At 46.1% G+C, this 19,891-nt stretch overlaps 1 protein-coding gene across 1 annotated transcript in view; it reads left to right on the forward strand.

The window, feature by feature from the left end:
* Positions 1-19,891, forward strand: part of ARHGAP31 (Rho GTPase activating protein 31) — a gene marked incomplete at both ends in the record, with an annotated part of 118,065 nt that overhangs the window by 56,910 nt on the left and 41,264 nt on the right. The window contains one exon of the mRNA XM_080696520.1: positions 17,642-17,744. Coding sequence (XP_080552646.1) covers positions 17,642-17,744 — 103 coding nt within the window. The remainder of the gene's footprint in view (positions 1-17,641; positions 17,745-19,891) is intronic.

Below are 19,891 nucleotides of genomic sequence, written 5' to 3' on the forward strand. Positions count from 1 at the left end.
CCTTGTCACCTGGAGTCCAGCACCCAAGCAGAGAGGGCACCAAAAGTACTGGATGAGCAGATGCACCTAGGAAGCCTTGGAGAGGAGGATGGGATAGAACACAGCGTGCCTGATGCAGCTCTCTCCTTCCGCCCCTTTTCCTGGATGCTTGAGGTAGGGAAGTGCTCAGCACTGTGAGCGTGGCACACCATTGCAAACCAAGATGCTACAAGCAGGTGGTATCTTTATTCAGACCATCGCCAGGGCTGCCAGCCCTTGCCCACTACCTGCCCTCCTCAGGCCTGGTCCTACAGATAGCGCATGGCCTGCGTCGCTGGGGCCTCTACTGGAACCTAGAACACTGGGGGCGCTCTGTCCTCCAGGTGGAATCGATCCCCCAGATTTCCTCAACCAGCCCAGGCCTGCCTCCATCTGCGTCCCCCCAGCCTCAGCCTGAGGCCACCCTACCCTGCCAGCTCCAGCTCCAGCCGCACCCCACCCTGTCACTTCAATCTCTCTTCAGTAAATTTAAACCTAGGACAATTCATTGCGAGCTACGCCCTCTTTAAACAGGAATCACAAGATCCTCATAACAATAAACAAATCCCTCCTCTTTGGGGAGGATCAGCCACTCACTCTTTAAGAAAAGAGAGCAAATTTATAGGAGAGAGAAGGCATCCGGCAGCTGATTCCCAGTCCTCTCTCTCCAGAGAGAGCATTAAACCCGTGACTCCCGTGCCGCCATGGCTTCAGGGACAAGAAAGGCCTCTCCCTGCTGTCTCTGTTCTGCCCACAACTGAACTGCATGTCATTGAACTAGGCGGCCTATAAGCTGGGGTCATGGGCAGTATCCTCTAAGTATACTTTTTTGAATTCTAAGTCTGGCATGGTGCGTTACATGTGGGAAGCCAATAAACAGAGTTAATTTGGTTTGACCACTAAGGGTATGCTTAAGCTTAAATACTTGAAATTACTTCTGACATAAAATTGTTAGTCTAGGGCAGAAAGAAGCCTACCAGGTAGATAAGCCTTAATCCTGAAAATGAGAAGGAAAGGAAATCTGAAATGTGTGTGTGTGTGTGTGTGTGTGTGTGTGTGTGTGTGTGTGCGTGTCTTTGCTAGGAATTGAAACCAGGCACCTTCTACCTCTGATCCACACCCCTAGTCCTATTTTATTTTATTTTATTATTTTGAAACAGAGTCTCACTAAGTTGCGGAGGGTCTTGCTAACTTGCTGGGGCTGGCCTTCAACCTGCAGTCGTCCTGTCTCAGTCTCCCCAGCTTGAATTCCTTTCCAAATGGTTCTTATCTCCTCTTTTTAGTCTCTGGCTCTTTGCTTCTGTCTAGCCAGGTGGCCTAGCGGAGGTCCCTGGCCTCCTGACGCCTCGGTTTCCTTGTGCTGAGTCAAGCAGGTTCAATAAGGTGATCCGAGGTCTCCTCAGGTCGGTGTTTTGCACCATTGCCACGGCGAGCCTTCTTCCTAAACGTCTTTGGTGAAAATCACTTCTGAACACAGCACTGAGCACGGAGGGAGATTTGAGTAAAGGAGGGGGCTGCAGGGCGGGGTGATTCCAGGGAGATACTTCAGAGCAAACAAAGGAATTTTTGAGCTGCAGAACTTCAAGACAAGCTTGGATATCATCATCCCGTTGCTGTCTCAGACCACAGATTACTACTAACTTTTGTCTGGTTTTACAAGGAGTCACTTATCTGCAGAGGTGAAGGGGTCCCTGCTTTGGGCAGAAGCATATTTTTTTTGTTGTTGTTGGAATGTGTCAAAGATCCAAAGAGAAAGATGGGGAATGAGGTGTGTTAGTCTCCAGAGCACTGCATATCTACATCCCATCCCTCAGCGCTGTGCCCTGGGGCTGCAATACAGAAACGAGAAGTGAGAATCTTGTGATTTGCACCATGCATCAGTGTTCAGAGACCTCAACAGAGCAGCAGAACTTGGAGTCATGTTTTTGGTGACTTCGGCTTTTTTAAGTTACCAGCCCCAGGGTGCTGGGTAATGAAGATCAAGAGGCAGATTTCTCCTGGGGCCATTTCGGTCTGGAGAAGAAGGATGCTGAGGAGTCAGGAGTGGTCTCCAGGGAGCCTCTCCAGGGAACCCTAGGGAATTGGATGTGACTACAGAGGGTATGGGGGGGGGGGTGGTCATGAAGAACTCTCTGCCACTGTTAAAAGCCATCTAATCTGTGTTTTCAACAACTTGTGGCAGCCCACGGGGAGGGTTTGAGAGACTCCCAGAATCCCTAAGACCTAGCTACTCCCACTTCTGTGTCTGTCTGTCTGTCTGTCTGTCTGTCTGTCTGTCTGTCTGTCTCTCTCTCTCTCTCTCATTTCTCCAAGGGGTAAGTTTGTATTTTTCATAAGCTCCTGGGAAACCCTTTTGCACACCCATACAAGAGAACCTCTAGGAGGCTGGATTCTGGGGAGACCACCTGCCTCCATTTTAATTCCTTCCTTCCTGCCTTCCTTTTTGTGGTACTGGAGATCAAACCCAGAGGCATTCTGCCTCCCTATGGCTACACCCCAGCCATAGTTTATTTTTTTTATTTTGAAACAGGGTCTTACCTAGTTGCTGAGGGTCCTTGCAATTTAGCTGCTGAGGCTGTCCTCGAACCTGCAATCCTGTTGTCTCAGCCTCCCAAGTACTGGGATTAAAGGCAAGTGCCACCATACCCAGCACCTGCCTCCATTTGACCTTTGGGAATGATCATCTTGGAAATCCCTGAGTCCCATGGTAAATTCTATGAATACCAATACATAGCCCTAATTCAGTGCTAATGGGGTAGGGGTGAGATTTGGTGGTTGTTTTTTTTTTTCTTGTGTTGTAGTTTTAAATTTTCCTACAAAGACCTTGTGGTACTTATACAACAATAATTTTATTTTACTTATTTATTTACTCATTCATTCATTCATTCATTCATTTATGCATTTGTTTATTTGTGATAGAAATTGAACCCAGAAGTATTCTAACTCCAAGCTACACCCTAGCCTGACTTTTACAACAGTAATTTTAAAACATGCAAAATAAAGCAAATGTAATGAGCACCCAGTATTTGCAAGCACAGAATGAGCTCGTGGAAGAAATGAGTTGCCTGAAAAGGGTTATATATTGCAGGGAAGTGCCCTTGTTTTCAGCAGGAAAAAGAGGCCTTGTAACAACAGGAAGCGCTGGAAGGCCTCCGTACCCAGGCTTCCAAGCAAGGCGGTGCTGGGAACAATGGCTGCCTGACTTGAGAATACTGGACAGGAAATGAAAGGATGCTGGGTGGGGGCGGGGGCGGGCGCCAATAAGCGCTACCTGGCTGCTTTTCACATAGACTCAGCCTGCGGAAGGTGGGTTTTTCTGGATGCTCCTCATCTTCCACTGGCAAAATTGATCTTAGAAATATACATAAATGCAGAGAGCCATGGTGCCATTGGTCTGGAGATCATTAGGAAGCGGTTCCACCCAGGAAATAAGCAATATGCAAGAGAAGGGCACGGTTACATCAGCGAGGGACAGGCCCTTCAGATGAACTAAGAGCCCTTTACAGCTAGGTCTCTCGAGGACTCTAGGTTTCCTAAGAATAAAAATAGTGTTGGGGTTAATGGGAGGTCAGCCATACCACAAGAGATACGTCGGAACCCTCTGAGACTGCAGTGTATGTTTTATTTAATAGAAATTTCCAAGCATAGGGGTGGGGTGAGGTGGGGAGTCCTAAAGAGAAAAAATGAGGAACAAAACAAACAAAAAATAACTACCGTTTCCTGAAGACTTTGATGTCAACCAGAAGCAGTAGAAGGAGCTGACCGTCTATGGGGAGAATTCAAATCTTCCTTCTTCATTTCCAGCCCAGCTTCTCCTACAGTTTCATCCAGGAAGTTGGCAAATCCTGGGAGGTCAGGCCAGGAAGGAACATTAGCGCGTGTCTAGATCCAGAGCTCGCTCCTAGCACAGATGTGAGTCTGAGGCTGAGAGTGCTGGGTTTGCTAAGGACGCCCAGCCGGTTCACGGTTCACGTTGCTGTCACTGACAAGTACTGAGCATCCGGTCTCTGGGAGATTCCTGAAGTGATCCAGAGAGAAGAGTTTCTCTCCTTGAAAAGGTCTAAAATCTAAAAACCTGTAGAGTAGGACCAGAAATTGGGCTTTTTAATTCCTCATCTAAAGTCCTCCCCCATCAAATTGCTCTCAGATATGAAGTTATCTCTGTAACGTTGAAATTGAGTTGGAGGCTAACACTAGCCAGTTATTAAAGGCCTCTTTATTATTAAAGTTATTAAAGGCCTCTTTAATCAACTGGTGCCGCCGGGCGTGGTGGTGCACGCTTGTAATCCCCGCGCTTGGGAGGCAGAGACAGGAGGATTGAGCAGGTTCGAAGCCAGCTGCGCGAGCTGGCTTAGGAGACCCTGTTTCCAAATAAAAATGTAAAAATAGGTCTGGGAGTGTAGCCCGGAGGTAGAAGGGCTTCCAGGAATCCCAGTACCACCAAAAAAAAAAAAAAAAAAAAAAAAAAACTGGTGCCTTTGGGCGCGGTTTGCCGACGGTGGGGGGAAAAGACCGATGACCGGGCAGCAGAGCCACGCAGTCAGCAGAGTCATGGTCGGTTGGCAGAGTCACATGGGTCAGAGAGGAACTGATGGTATTTATGTAGCCGGATCCTGGGGTGGGGCTAGCTGGTCCTCTTGAGACATCTGGAGTCTCGCAACATCTCCACTCTGACTTCTAGGGTTCCACCTCCTGTTCCCACTACGGGGTCCCGTAGGGGAAAGGAGGGACCCGACCTATCAATCTCTATGCTCTGCTGCTCTCTAGTCTTCTCCATTTTTGGTCTGTGCCTCATTTTACCCAATGTGGAGGCAATGCTTATAAAATGTGCCGGAAAGAGCATCAGCGTTGGATTCAGACAGACATGTAACTGCACCCAGCTCTGGGCTGTCTGACCTAGGACAAGACATCTAGACACACTGAATCTTAATTTCCCAACAAGAAAATACAAATAGTGCCTATATCTCAGGGTTATAAGAATTAAATAAAGTGGTGATGGTTAAGTATGGGATTCCACCAAGCCTTTGATCAAGCCATCCCCTTGACCACCTTCAAGGCATGCAAACATAACAGAAGAGAGAAAAGAAAATCCTACATTGTCCTCATTCTTAAAATGTCTGCTGTTCATGAAGCATACTGTTCCAGAAGCATTTTTGTTTTTCTTGTTTATTTCTCATTAACCTACTCCATTCATGACCCTCTTCCCCTGGAACTCTCTCCTGAGAGGAGTGTGTCTGTCTTCTCCACCCATTACTGCTGATGGGTCTCCATGTGGTGCTATCCCAAGTAGCAAGAAACAAGAAAGCTGCCCTTCTAATGAGTAAAATCTTAACTTGAACTCACCATCCCCCTAGCCAGGAGTAATGGTGCACACCTATCATCCCAGTACTTGGAAAGTTAAGACAGGAAGATCACAGGCTCAAGGACAGCCTCAGCAACTTAGCAAGACTCTTAGTACTAGCTAACCAGATGCTCTTTCAAAATAAAATAACCTGGGCATGGTGGCGCACACTTGTAATCCCAGCATTTGGGAGGCTGAGACAGAAGGCAGTTCACGGACAGCCTCAGCTACTTAGTGAGGCCCTTTGCAACTCAGTGAGACTCTGTTTCAAAATAAAGAATAGAAAATAGGGCTGGGGGTGTTGCTCAGAGGTAGAATGCCCCTGGGTTCGATCCCCAGTACTGCAAAAACTAAATTAATTAATTAAAAAATAAAATTGGGCTGTGGGTGTAGTTTAGAGGTAGAATGTCCCTGGCTTCAATCCCCAGTAATACACACACACACACACACACACACACACACACACACACACACACAACTGCTGTGTTCTCCATGCAGTTAAGTAGAGGGTTTCGTTGATTTAAAAAGCCTTGTTTGTTGTTGTTGGGAGTAATCCCCTTGGAATGAGGGTGGTCTTTCCTATGAATCCCCTGAGGAAAAAAGCTTCTCTACAGAGAGTTGGACACTAGGAAGCATGGACCAAGAACATCTCTATAAATTAATCAAAGCCCAGCAGCCTTCATTTTCATCTATGAGACAAAAATCCTGTCAACATTTTCTGTGTACAAGGTGAATTAGGCCAGCTTAGTGCCCCAGGGGGCGTGTTGAGGGCGGGGGCTGCTTGAGGGGTTGTTTCTACATCTGTCCACAGTCTCAAGATGCCACACTCTTTTTCTGTACTCAGCACCACCCTTCCTCACAGACACAACTGCCCTACCCTGACACACACATCTGGAAGCACCCTGCAGGGGTACCCATCGGGTGGTCCCCAAGGTTGTTAACCCACCCACACTGTGAAACGTCTGAGAAACTTCCACCACCCCAAGCAGAGGTGAATCAGAAAGGCTTTTACCTTTCCTAAAGACACTGGCACACACCTGTAATCCCAGTACTTGGGAGGTTGAGAAAGGAGGATCTCAGGTTCAAGGCCATCCTTACCAACTTACTGAGACACTCAGCAACTTAGCAAGACCCTGTTCCAAAATAAAAAATAAAATAAGGCTGGGGGTGTATCCCAGAAGTGGAATGCCCAGTATGGAAGGGAGGAAGTAAGAAAGGAAAATTCCAGGTAATAGCTATGCTTATAATTCTAGTACTTGGGAAGCTGAGACAGGAGGAATGGTGTTCACGGCCAGCCTCAGCTACTTAGTGAGGCCCTCCATAGCTTAGTGAGACCTTGTTTCAAAATAAAGAATAAAATCAGACTGGGGGTGTAGCTCAGAAGTAATATGCCCCTGGGTTCAATCTTCAGTACCAGAAAAAAAAAATAGAGGTCCTCTTGACTGACCCAAAACAGACACCTTATTATTTTCATCTGAAGCCATGTGTTTGGGGTAAGTCTTTTCCACTTCCTACCACACCTTGTCTCGAAGGCCTGCTTCCTTGAAGGAAAAACACTGGGTTCACTCTGGCGAGGCAGCTGGTGGTCCAGTCCCCAGGCTGCCCCACTGGATAGTGCTCTTCAGACCACAAGGGAGCCTTGGAGTGTTTTACAGTAAGAAAGCTCACCGAGGCCATATCTTAGAAGTAGAATGCATGGTTCTCAGCCACGGTCTCTTCACAACCCCGGTGTACACACCCTTCCACCGGCCTGGCCCAGGTGCATTCCTGGAGCTCAGCACCTTGGCTTTTTACTTTCCCACCTCATTCTCCCCACCACGGGAAGGTGGGTGATGTCAGCTGTGTGCTGATCACATGCCAGATACTGAGCTTTCTGTGGGGGTGGTAATGTTTATCAAATCATATTGTGCCGATCGCCTGCTGGCTGGGTCTGCCCCTTCTGTCTCAGCTCTGTGAGCCCGAGTGTGAGGGTGTCGGCACTCTAACGTGGGCCATCTCACACGTTAGAGCTGTACAAATGCACACAGTATCCTGATCTTGATCAACACCTAAGACACCTGACCTCCGCCACCATGTGTGATCTTCTCAAAAGAATTTCTGTCACATTCTTTGTGCTGATCTAGGGCCCTTAACATATTTACCTGGTATTTTCATCCTGGCCAATTACTTAATACCTCGGAGCTTTGGTTTCCTCATTGATGTTACAGGGATAAACACTTCCCTCACAGGGTGGTTGTGGAGGCAGCACTGGGTACAACTAATACATTAAAAAGTGCATAATACCTATAATCCCAGCATTTGGGAGGCTGAGACCGGAAGATCGTGGTTCGCAGACAGCCGCAACTACTTAGTGAGGCCCTCTGCAACTCAGTGAGAACCTGTTTCAAAATAAAGGAAAAAAAAAAAAATAGGGCTGGAGGTAGAATGCCCCTGGTTCAATCCCAAGCAACAAAAGAAAAAAAGTGCATAACCCAGACCCAGCACCTGGGAGCCACAACAGGTGCTTGCTCCCGTCTTGGCTCCTTGAGGGCAAAGCTCTGCTTCACCTTTTGTCCTTCAAGCTCGACCTGACGTGCTGAGCACACCTGCTTTGACCGAGGGAGGAGCACCGTCACCACGAGGCCAGTCAACGGCAACGTGGCATCTGGGAGCCCCAAGTGAAGAGGGAGGGACCCAGGTCACCCTGAACCCTGAGCCGGGCGATCGGCTTCGGGTTGCGCCTGCCATTGGGAACGGGGCTCCTGTGCAGAGCTGGTCCTCTGCCACCCTGGCTGCCGGCAAATCCTCCACCTAATGAGGGGTAATTACTTCAACAGGGCTATTGGAAAGGACTCAAGCCGATATTTTAGAAGTTGCCTCAGTGATTTCAGAAACCCTCTGGCTTCTTTAATGAAACTTGTTTTTCAGAAGTCTGGTTCCAGCTGGGCGTGGTGGTGCACATGTGTAATCCCTGTACTTGGGAGGCTCAGACTGGAGGATGGCAGGTTTGAGGCCAACCTCAGCAGCTTAGTGAGACCCAGCTTCAAAATAAAAATTAAAGCATAGGGCTGCAGGTCTAGCTCAGAGGTAGAAGGTCTCTGGGTTCAACCCCCTAAGACAAAAAATTAAAAATTAAACCCAAAAGCCTGGCATGTTGGCGCACACTTGTAATTCCAGCATCTGGGAGGCTGAGACAGGAGGATCTTGGCTCATGACCAGCCTCAGCTACTTAGTGAGGCCCTCTGCAACTTAGTGAGACCCTGCTTCAAAATAAAGAATAAAGCCGGGCGTGGTGGCGCACGCTTGTAATCCCCGCGCTTGGGAGACAGAGACAGGAGGATCGCACAGGTTCGAAGTCAGCCATTCGTGCTGGCTTAGGAGACCCTGTTTCCAAATAAAAATGTAAAAATAGGTCTGGGAGTGTAGCCTGGAGGTAGAAGGGCTTCCAGGAACCCCAGTACCACCAAAAAATAAGAAGACTTCATAGATGGTGCCTAAGTAATGCTGCTGTTTTATAGAAGAAGAAATTTAATATAAGGGAAAGGATACCTTAAAACAGCCTGTACTATCTATTTGTATATATCTTTTTCATTTGTTATCCATTTGCATTCTTTTGTAACTATTTTAAAGGAAGTTTCAAAAGGATACCGCGAGGTGTTGAACACTAATGGTGGGGCATGCAGGGCAGAATTTCAGGTGTCTGGACAGTCCAGGAAGGGACCAGTTCGCTCAGTCACGCCTGCATAGCTGACCACCAACTCCCAGGACCCGCGCTCCTGAGGAGGAGGCTTGACAGGGGCAGGTAGAGCCAGGGCTTTTCTGTTCCCATCCGTCAGGTATCATAGGGAGTCAGGTATCATAGTGGGCTTTGGAGTCAGACACGGGTGTGCGTCCCTGCCCTGCGCAACGTTGGGCAACTCACCTGACCTCTCCCAATTTCACACGGAGACCACTTACCTGCTCCATGGTCTGGCTGTAAGTGTAAAATGGAGAGTGCTGCAGACAAAAAATAAAAAACCAAAAACCCACCTTAAGCAGTACCTGGCACTTTTAAGTGTTTTCTTTCTTGAAGGACCCATTTGGAGAAATTGGCCAAGCTCCTGTCGGGCAAAACATCTTGAGTACTCGTGTTTTCAAAGCTCTTCTAGATGAGAGCCTAGACGCAGGGCGGCCCCAGGACGCGCTCCGCTTAGCAGTGGAGGCGGCAGGGAACAGACGACACCTTGCACCTGGTACAGCACACCTGGGGGGCTTACATCAGAGTTTTGGAGTGCAATTTATGAAAAGTAAATCTAGTCCTTTTTTTTTTTTTTTTTTTTTGGTGGTACTGGGGATGGAACCCAGGGGCATTCTACCTCTGAGCCACACTCCCAGCTCTATTTTTATTTTTTATTTTGAAAAAGGGTCTCACTGAGTTGCAAAGGGCCTCACTAAGTAGCTGAGGCTGTCTGCAAACCCGGATCCTCCTGTCTAAGCCTCCCAAATGCTGAGATTACGAGTGTACACCACCATGCTTGGCTAAATCCAGTCTTAGAGTTCAAAATTCAAAAGTATGTCAAGCATGGTGCCGCACACCTGTGATCCCAGTATTTAGGAAGCAGAGGCAGAAGGGTTACAGGTTTGAGGCAGGCTCAGCAACTTAGTGAGGCCCTCAGCAGCCTAGTGAGACTGTTTCAAATTAACTAATTAGTTAACTAATCAATTAATTAGTCAGTCTAGGATTGTAGCTCAGAGGTAAATGCTCCTGGGTTCAATCCCCAGTACCACACACACACACACACACACACACACACACACACACACACACAAGTATGAAAGAATATACAGTGGGAAGTCTGGCTCCTACTCAGAGCCTTAGACCCAGCCTTTCAGGTCCTTTTCCTGTAGGCAACTGAATTTATGACTTTCTTTTATATCCTTCCATAGACATTGAATACATATACAAATAAATATACATATTTATTCTTTCTTTTCTCTTTTCTCTTAAAAAAAGAAGCTGAGCACAATGGCGCATGCTGTAATCCCAGTACTTAGGAGTATGAGACAGGAGGGTCGCAGGTTCCAGGCCAGCCTCAGCAACTTAGTGAGACCCTCAGTAAAAAAAAAAAAAAAAAAAAAAAAATTAGGGCTAGGGACACAGTTCAGAGGTAAAATGCCTCTGGGTTCAATCCCTAGTAGCGCGCATATGTGTGTGTGCGCGCACACACACACACACACACACACACACACACAAATTTAAATTTAATTTTTAAAAAATTTGTGGTACTGATTTTATAAACAAAACCTTTATAGGGAGGCTCATAGCAACATTATTAAAAAAATAGCCAAAAAGTGGAAACAAGTCAAATTTCTATCAACTAATGAATGGATAAACAAAATGAGAAATTTACTTGGAATATTATTCAGCCATAAAAAGGCATAAAATATTGGCACATGGTTCAGCATGAACGGACCTTGGAAACACTGTGCTAAGTGAAAGAAGCCGATCACAAGGGCCACATATTTTAAGATTTCATAGGAAATTTCTAAAACAGTCAAATTCATAGAAATGAAGTTTGTTAGGGGCTGCAGAGAGGGGAGAATGGATAGTAACTAATTATGAGTGTTGGGTTTATTTGGGAGAGATAAAAATGTTCTGGAGTTAGATAATATAATGGTTGTTTAACTTGTAAATATTCTAAAACCCACTTATTTTGGGCCTTTAAAAGGGTACATTCTATGCCATTTGAATTATGTGAACTTTAAAAAAAATTTTTCTTGGAAGAAACTTTTATCTCTAAGGAAGACAGGCTAAAATCCCAATATATTCAATTATTTTGCTTTACAAAATTATCTCAAATAACTTGATAGGCATATTGATTAGGTCTCAGAGTTTTCTCAGCCCCCTTCCTCATCCCCACCTCCCAACTCTTCACTGTTTTTTCTTACTAAAATTAGTTTGCATTTTCTGGAGTTTTTTTTTTTTTTAAGCGGAATTGTATAGTATGTATGTAGTGTGTGTGTGTGTGTGTGTGTGTGTGTGTGTGTGTGTGTGTGTGTGTGAATGGGTACTGAACCCTGAACCCAGGGGCATGCTACCTTCAAGCAACACCCCCAGCCTTTTAAATTGTTTTTTATCATTATTATTATTATTTATTTTTTTTTTTTGGTGGTACTGGGGTTCCTGGAAGCCCTTCTACCTCCGGGCTACACTCCCAGACCTATTTTATATTTTTGAAACAGGGTCTCTTACGCCAGCGCGGCTGGCTTCGAACCTGCGTGATCCTCCTGTCTCCGCCTCCCAAGCGCGGGGATTACAAGCGTGCGCCACCACGCCCGGCATATCATTATTATTATTTTGAAACAGGGTCTTACTAGATTTCTGAGAGTCTTGCTAAGTTCCTGCACTGTCCTGGAGCCTGAGATCATCGTGTCTCAGCCGGACCACAGGTTTGAGGCCAGCCTCAGCAATTTAGTGAGACACCCTTTTTCAAAATAAAAATGGCTGAAGGTGTAAGAGATAGAATGCTTCTGGGTTCAAACCCTAGAACTCTACACACACACACACACACACACACACACAGTGTAAAATATCTGTTTACTGGGTTACAATAAATGCACCAAAGAACTTTATGAGCTGTAAGCACTAAATCAAGGGCAACATTTTACTTTTTACCAGAAACCACCTCAAAATGTATTTTATGAGCCGGGCGTGGTGGCGCACACTTGTAATCTCCGTGCTTAGGAGGCAGAGACAGGAGGATTGGATTGTGCAGGTTTGAAGCCAGCTGCACTGGCTTAAGAGACTGTTTCCAAATAAAAATATATATATTTTAAAAAATGGATCTCGAGTGTAGCCCAGAGGTAGAAGGGTTTCCAGAAACCCCAGTACCATCAAAAAAAAAAAAGTATTTTATGCTCAGATTAAAATTTAACTCTGTGTGTGTGTGTGTGTGTGTGTGTGTGTGTGTGTGTGTGTGTTTGTTACTGAGGATTGAACCCAAAGGCTTCTACCTGCAAGCTGTGCCCCCAGCCCGATTTTTATTTCTTATTTGGAAACAGGGTCTTGCTAGGTTGATGAGAACTTCACTACTTACGAAAGCTGTCCTCAAACCTGTGATTCTCCTGCCTCAACCTCCCAAGTACTGGGATTACAAGTGTGTGCTACCATGGCCGGCAAAATTTTAACTTTTAAGATAACTGATCCAGAAAAAAAAAAAAAAAGAATAAATTAAATAAAGTGGGGAGTTAGAGAACCATCATGAAATAATTCAAAGAGATCATAATTTGTATCATAATCAGCAACTGTGTGTATCTCTGTAGGTGGAGGCCTAAAGTTCTCCAAACCCGGGTTAAATCTCACAGAACCAGTTCTGTGACTCTAACCTCCAACGTCACCCCTTCCCAGGCCTAAATCGACAATGGGAGCTTTCTTTCCATCCAAAACTACTCAGCAATTTTGTATCAAGCTTCTACCCTGTTTCGGAATCCTAGGGTGTCCCCAGTCCAGTTGGACCATGGGAACAATAGTCTAAAGAATTCTGAAACTCTAAGACTAAGCTCTTGGTAGACCCTGCGAAACCGCCCTCTAGCACCATCTTTATACTCTGGCTGCCCTGAGCGTGGGCTACAGATTGGCAGCACCCCATCACCTGGAAATTTGTTAGAAGTGCAAGTTCTCGACACCCCCTCCACCCACTTTCCTACTGAATCAGGATATGCAGGGTAACAAGACCCACCAGGTGATTTGTACGCATAGCAAAGTTTGAGAACCCATGTGGTTCTTCAGCTGTCAGGAGCATCAGAATCCCCTGGAGGGTATTATGGCTTCTGGAGACCGGAAAGTCTGAGAACCCGGGCTCTAGATGACGCTGCATAATTATGCAAATCCTTAATTATTGCTGAGAATGTCAGAGGATTCCTGCGTCTTCCAACTCAGCCCAAGATCAGAGTCCAGGAAAGCTAACACTCCCCGGGGACTGGGACCACGACCTCGTCTCCTGGGTTGTCTTAATAGCACCACCTGCTTAAACAGATCTGTGGGCAAGAGGGACAAGGGCTTCTAGGGCCTCAGTACTAAAGCTAGACTAGATGGAATGTGTTCTCCCCACTTTTAAAATAAACAGAGCCAGTTGGGTGGTACACGCCTGTTATCCCGGTACTTGGGAGGCTGAGAGAAGAGGATTCTAAGGTCAAGGAAAACCTCAGCAATTTAGAGAGACCTTGTTTCAAAATAAAAATTTAAAAGGGCTGGTGATGTAGATCAGAGAAAGAATGCTTCTAAGTTTAATTCCTACCCCCCAAAAAATCTTTTTCTTAGTTTCTACATTTATAATATGAAGATAATAGTGATATTAACCTCATAGCTGGGGCTGAATAATACATTTCACAAAGACTCTGGCATATAAAAAGCATTCTACAATGCCAGCTATTATTTCTATTTGTGGCTTATCTAAAATGTGAATTTATAATGTGGTATTCTTCGTGAAAACACAGCTTGCCTCCCCCATCCATTGGGCTCACACCAATCAAAACTCATCTCTGTTCTTTGAAATGACAGTTATGTCCTTCTTTGGTAAATCTATTTAAGAGTAATTTTCTTCTCTAGGGTCTCTTTTCTGTGCATAGACGTGTCTTTGTAGCACACGGGATCTAAGTATAAGTGTTGTGAGTCAGAAGTGTGGGAACTGTGCTTAGCCTGGATGTGTTCTGCACTTACACTTCTGTTTTGTTTTGCACTGCATTTATAGGTGGTGTCACTGTTGTGCCCTCAGGGGCACAGGCCAACTTACGAACTCCGAGCATTCACAAAAACAAAAGCCTTGCTGGGCACATGGCCAGCAGGAACCACTGTGCCCAGCTAAAAGTCATTTTATATTTTGCCCAAATTTATAAAGAAAGTTGGGCATCCAACCCTCCCCCCTCTCAACTATAACCCTCATGTGGTCAGTTATAAAACATCATGGTGAACCAGGCGTGGTGACACACGCTTGTAATCCCAGCAATTGGGAGGCTGAGACAGGAGGATCGCAGGTTCTCTGGCAGCTTCAGCTACTTAGTGAGGCCTTCTGCAACTTAGTGAGATCCTGTTTCAAAATAAAGACTAACATAGGGTGGGGGGGGGGGAGTAGGTCAGAAGTAGAATGCCCCTGCCGGGCGTGGTGGCACACACTTGTAATCCTCGCGCTTGGGAGGCTGAGACAGGAGGATCGCGCAGGTTCGAAACCAGCCTCAGCTACTTAGTGAGGCCTTCAGCAACTTAGTGAGATCCTGTTTCCAAATAAAATATAAAATGGGTCTGGGAGTATAGCCCAGAGGTAGAAAGCCCCTGGGTTCCACCCCCAGTACCACCAAAAAAAAAAAAAAAAAGAAGTAGAATGCCCCTGGGTTCCATCTCCAGCAACACACACACACACACACACAGATCTTGTTGTGGTGGTGGGAAAAGTCAACCCTTATTGTGTACAGCAGGGATTTTAAGGTGTGTGTGTGTGTGTGTGTGTGTGTGTGTGTGTGTATGTTCTTTTAAGCACTGGAGCGCTCTTGCTCTTGCTCTACATGAAGGTAGGAGACAAAATTTTACCCAGAGCCCTCTTTTATAAAAACACAATCAAGCCAAGTGGTGGCACACTCTTGTAATCCCCGCTCTTGGGAGGCAGAGACAGGAGGATCGCGCAGGTTCGAAGCCAGCCTCACTGGCTTAAGAGACCCTGTTTCCAAATAAAAGTATAAAATAGGTCTGGGAGTGTAGCCCGGAGGTAGAGGGGCTTCCAGGAACCCCAGTACCACCAAACACACACACACACACACACACACACACACACACACACACACAATCAACTGTAGCTCTTTCTTTCTTTCTTTTGTGTGTGTGGGGGAGGGGGAGAGGGTACTGAGGATGGAACCCAGGGGCATTCTACCTCCAGCTGCATGGAAGGCAAGCAGAGGCTCTGGACTCCAGCCCACTTCCACACCCGTTCCTACCCTGTATCCACTCCTCGGAAATGTTTCCACATCTGCAGTCTCTAGCCTCAATATTTCCGATCGCAAGGGCACTCCCTGACCTCTTTGCAGCTGGGTTAACTGCGAAGCCTCTCCCCCTTGCGGGTCGCAGAGGGCAGGAGGGGACGGGCTCTGGGCGTGCTGGGCGCGATGCTTGAAGTATGACGAGCATCGCTGAGCAAGGGGAAGGGGCGCGTAGGCAGTGTTGTAGTCGGAATTCCAACAGAAAGTTGAAGCTGAATACCTGGTGTCTACCCACATAAAGGTCCAGTGCAGTTTGGAATCCGTGACAATGTGTGTAATAAGCATCAATGAACTGGCATTAGTCTAATCTAAGGAGACAGTGGGCTGGCTCCATGTGGAGGACATAAGCACGGTGCTAGCCCAAGCCTGGGCGTGTGGGACCCAGGCCAGCCCTAGGCCTCCAGGAGCCGCTGAAGACTTCGTCTGAGGCTTGGGCCTGCCATTCACTCACAGGCGACCCCAGGGGCACCTGGGACCCCGGCGGTGAGTGACTTGCTGCTCTCTATGTACCTTTCAAAGCCTGCGTCTGCCCTCAGGGTCAAGCCGCGCTTGGCCTAAGGGGGTCTGCACCGCCTTCTGGGTTCCTTTACACAATGTTTGGCACTTGTAGATTTGCAGTGAGTTTCCCTGTTGGCACACAGTAGCTATTTCACTGGGTTGAGAAATCTGAAGTCTGCGTGATGGTGCTGGCTGCGCCCCTCAACGTCACCCCAAGGTGAGAAGAGAACAGCCCAGCCCAAACAGCAGGGCTGTGCACCTCAGGAGCAGTGGACATTCAAGAGTCTATGAGTCCCTTGTGTGGTCCAGTAAGTCAACGAGGGGAAGGAAAGGTTGAGAACTCTCACCTTCAGAAGGGCATTTTAACACTTTAATCTTTAAATCACTAGGTAGGCCTGGTGGTGCACACCTGTAATTCTAGTATTTGGGAGGCTGAAATGGGAGGATCGCAGCTTCAGCAATTTATTGAGACCCTCATCAACCTAGTAAGACTCTGTTTCAAGGTAATGATTTAAAAAAAAAAAAAAAGAGGGCTGAGGTGTAGCTCAGAGGTAGAACAACCTTGGGTTCAATCTTCAGTAGCAAAATAAATAAGTAAAAAAATGAGTGAATGAACCGAGCGTGGTGGTTCCTGGTTGTAATCCCAGTACTTAGGAGGCTGAGGCAGGAGGATCACAGGTTCTTGGGCATTCTCAGCTATGTAGTGAGACCCTGTTTTTAAAATAAAGACTAAAAAATAGGACCAGAGGTGTAGCTCAGAGATAGAATGCATCTGGGTTCAATCCCCAGTACCACACACACACAAAATGGACTGAATGTGTAAATAATAACTTTATCATTTTGATTTTCTTCTCATCTTTTTTCCTTTGTGTTTTTTACATAACTGAATTTACAATATATATTCTATTTCATGTCTTGTCTTTTACCTATATATAAGCCTTGTCTTCCTATATGTTAATTACTTTTTATAAGTAACAAGTAATGGTCAGTGAGTTAAGTAACTTACCTCCACCTCGTTCCTTCCTGTGTACAATAGGGCAGCGGCTCTTCAGTTTCAGCATGCACCAGAATTAGTCACAGATAACTCTCTCGTTAAAACACAGATGGCTGAGCCTCAGCCCCAGAATTCAAGGCAACAGGTCAGGGGCGGGGCCAGAGAATATGCATGCCCAACAAGTTTCTGAGGCTGGTGGTCAGGAGCTGCGGCTAAGTGGTCATTGGTGGAGAATCCGTGTAATGACTTATGGGATTTACAAAGTCACCTCTGGCCTCAAAAATCCAAGTTTTTGCATATTTTCCAAGTCCTTAAAAAAAAAAAAAAAACTCTTGAAACTCTTGGGTCTTTCTAAAATGTTATCAAAACTATGATTTTTAAAGCACAAGAGAACATCACCTACCATTTGTAAGTAATTGATTCTACTGGTAACTCCTGGGAGTGTCATGCTTATTTCTCTTTGAAGACTCTAGGATTTTTAAAAGGATATCTATAAGCTGGGCGTGGTGCTGCATGCCTATAATCCCAGCACTTGGGAGTCTGAGATGGGAGGATCACAGGTTCCGTGACAGCCTCAGCCAAGTAGTGAGACTCATCAATCTAGCGTGACCCTGTTTCAAAATAAAAAAAATAAATAGGGCTGGGATTGTAGCTTGGAGGTAGAATGCCTCTGGGTTCAGTCCCTAGTAACACACACACACACACACACACACACACACACACACACACACACACACACCGGATATGTGTTAAGGACAGCCAGATTGACATCTAATCTTTTATTGTTTTTCTTTTCCTTTGCTTAGTTCCATATGTGCTGAAAAGCTGTGCAGAATTCATCGAGACGCACGGCATTGTGGATGGAATCTATCGGCTTTCGGGAATCACCTCAAACATACAACGGCTAAGGTAAAGGAAGAGAAGAGCCCCAGAGGGATCCCCAGGACCTCGTCTGTCCTGGCCTCTGCCCTGGGTGTCAGGAATACCAAACAGCAGGAGGAAGGGAGGAAGGGTGGTGCCCGCGGTCCTCGGCTGCTGTCTTCTTTAAAGCAGAAGCTCCCTAGCCTGATAAAATAATTCTTTCCAACCAAAGCTCCTGTGGGTTCTTTGTCTTGCAACTAAAGTTACTCCTTAAATGGATTTAACACAAATGATCTAAATTACAAGTTAGGAAAATATGATGTATCATCATTCACTTGCCTACCCAAAGCTCAGACCAGCTCCCTTTACGGCGTTCAACACTTGGAGATCACTGTGAGTTTTCCTGTTGGCATAGACATGATAGTTCAGAGTTGAGAAAAATTATTGGTTTATTGCAGTTTTAGACTTGAATGAATATATATGCTAACAAAGTTTCACTACATGACTTTTTTATTTATTTATTTATTTTTTTGTAGGACTGTAGATTGAACTCAGGGGCAGTCTACCTCCAAGCTGCACTCCCATCCCTTTTTACTTTGCAGTTTGAAACAGGGCCTTACTAAGTTGCTGAGGCTGGTCACGAACCTGCGCTCCTCCTGTCTCAGTTTCCCAAGTACTGGCACTAAAGGCCTGTACCACCACACCCAGCCTACATGCCATTTTTTAGAGTTGTTTTTTTTTTAATAAGAAATGTTGCCGGGCGTGGTGGCACACACTTGTCATCCCAGCATTTGGGAGGCTGAGACAGGAGGATCACGGTTCGTAGCCAGCCTCAGCTACTTAGCAAGGCCCTTTGTAACTCAGTGAGACCCTGTTTCAAAATAAAGAATAAAAAATGGGCTGGGGGTATAGCTTGGAGGTAGAATGCCCCTGGGTTCCACCCCCAGTACCAAAAAAAATGTTTTTTCCTTTTCTGCAGGTAAGTGTTGAACCCATGGCCTTGTACATGCTAAGCAAGTACTCTACCACTGAGCCACATTTCTTGAGTAGTGAGCAGTTCTTAATGGTTTACTCTTAGCTCTGAACTGCACTACACAGCATTAGCATTCTGGAAAGACCCTTGGGTGGTGGCAGCTTCTTTTTAACTTAAGGACGGGCCTTGGCCTTGACAAGGAAGATTCTGGGTTAAATAAATAATTTCTGGATTGTTTTCCTTCTACTCTTAAAAAAAAAAAATGCACCTGGAATTCATGAAGCCATGGCACAGCTCTCTTTTCCAGGCCCCATCAAGTGCTCTCAGGTGCTGGCAGCGATTTCCCTGCCAACCACCCAGAAAAAACAATTTTGTGGCATATATGGAGATGAGCAATAATGATCTGACCCACCCTGGCTTTGGTCCCTCTATAAGAAAGGGAATTCCAGCCAGGCACGGTGGCGTACTAACTAATCCCAGAACACGGGAGGCAGAGACTGGAGGATGGTGATTTGTGGACAGCCTCAGGTACTTAGCGAGGCCCTTCGCGACTCAGTGAGACGCTGTTTCAAAAAATATAAAGACTAGCCGGGCGTGGTGGCGCACGCTTGTAATCACCGTGCTTGGGAGGCAGAGACAGGAGGATCGCACAGGTTCGAAGCCAGCCGCGCTAGCTTAAGAGACCCTATTTTCAAATAAAAATATAAAAATAGGTCTAGGAGGTAGAAGGGTTTCCAGGAACCCCAGTACCACCAAATTATATATATACTAAAAAATGGGGCTGGAGGTGTAGCTTCAAGGTAGAATGCCCCTGGATTCCATCCCCAGTATGGCAAAAAAAAAAAAAAAAAAAGGAATTTCATATTAAGCAATGTTAAAGAGGGAGGAAGGAAGGAAGGAAAAAAGGAGGGAAGGAAGGAAGGAAGGAAAGAGACTGAAATCTCAATAGGCCTTTTGGCTAATTGTTTGTTTGTTTGCTTGCTTGCTTTTTGCAGGTCTGGGGATGGAACCCAGGGGCATTTGACCTCCGAGCCATACCTCCTGCCCTATTTTTTATTCTTTATTTTGAAGCAGGGTCTCACTAAGTTGCAGAGGGCCTCACTAAGTAGCTGAGGCTGTCTGCGAACCTTGATCCTCCAGTCTCAGCCTCCCAAATGCTGGGATTACAAGCATGCACCACTGCTTAGCAAATCAGATTTTTTTTTTCCTTATCTGGGGATGG

This window comes from Muscardinus avellanarius (assembly GCF_963383645.1).
Source record: "Muscardinus avellanarius genome assembly, chromosome: 5".
Taxonomy (NCBI): Eukaryota; Metazoa; Chordata; class Mammalia; order Rodentia; family Gliridae; genus Muscardinus; species Muscardinus avellanarius.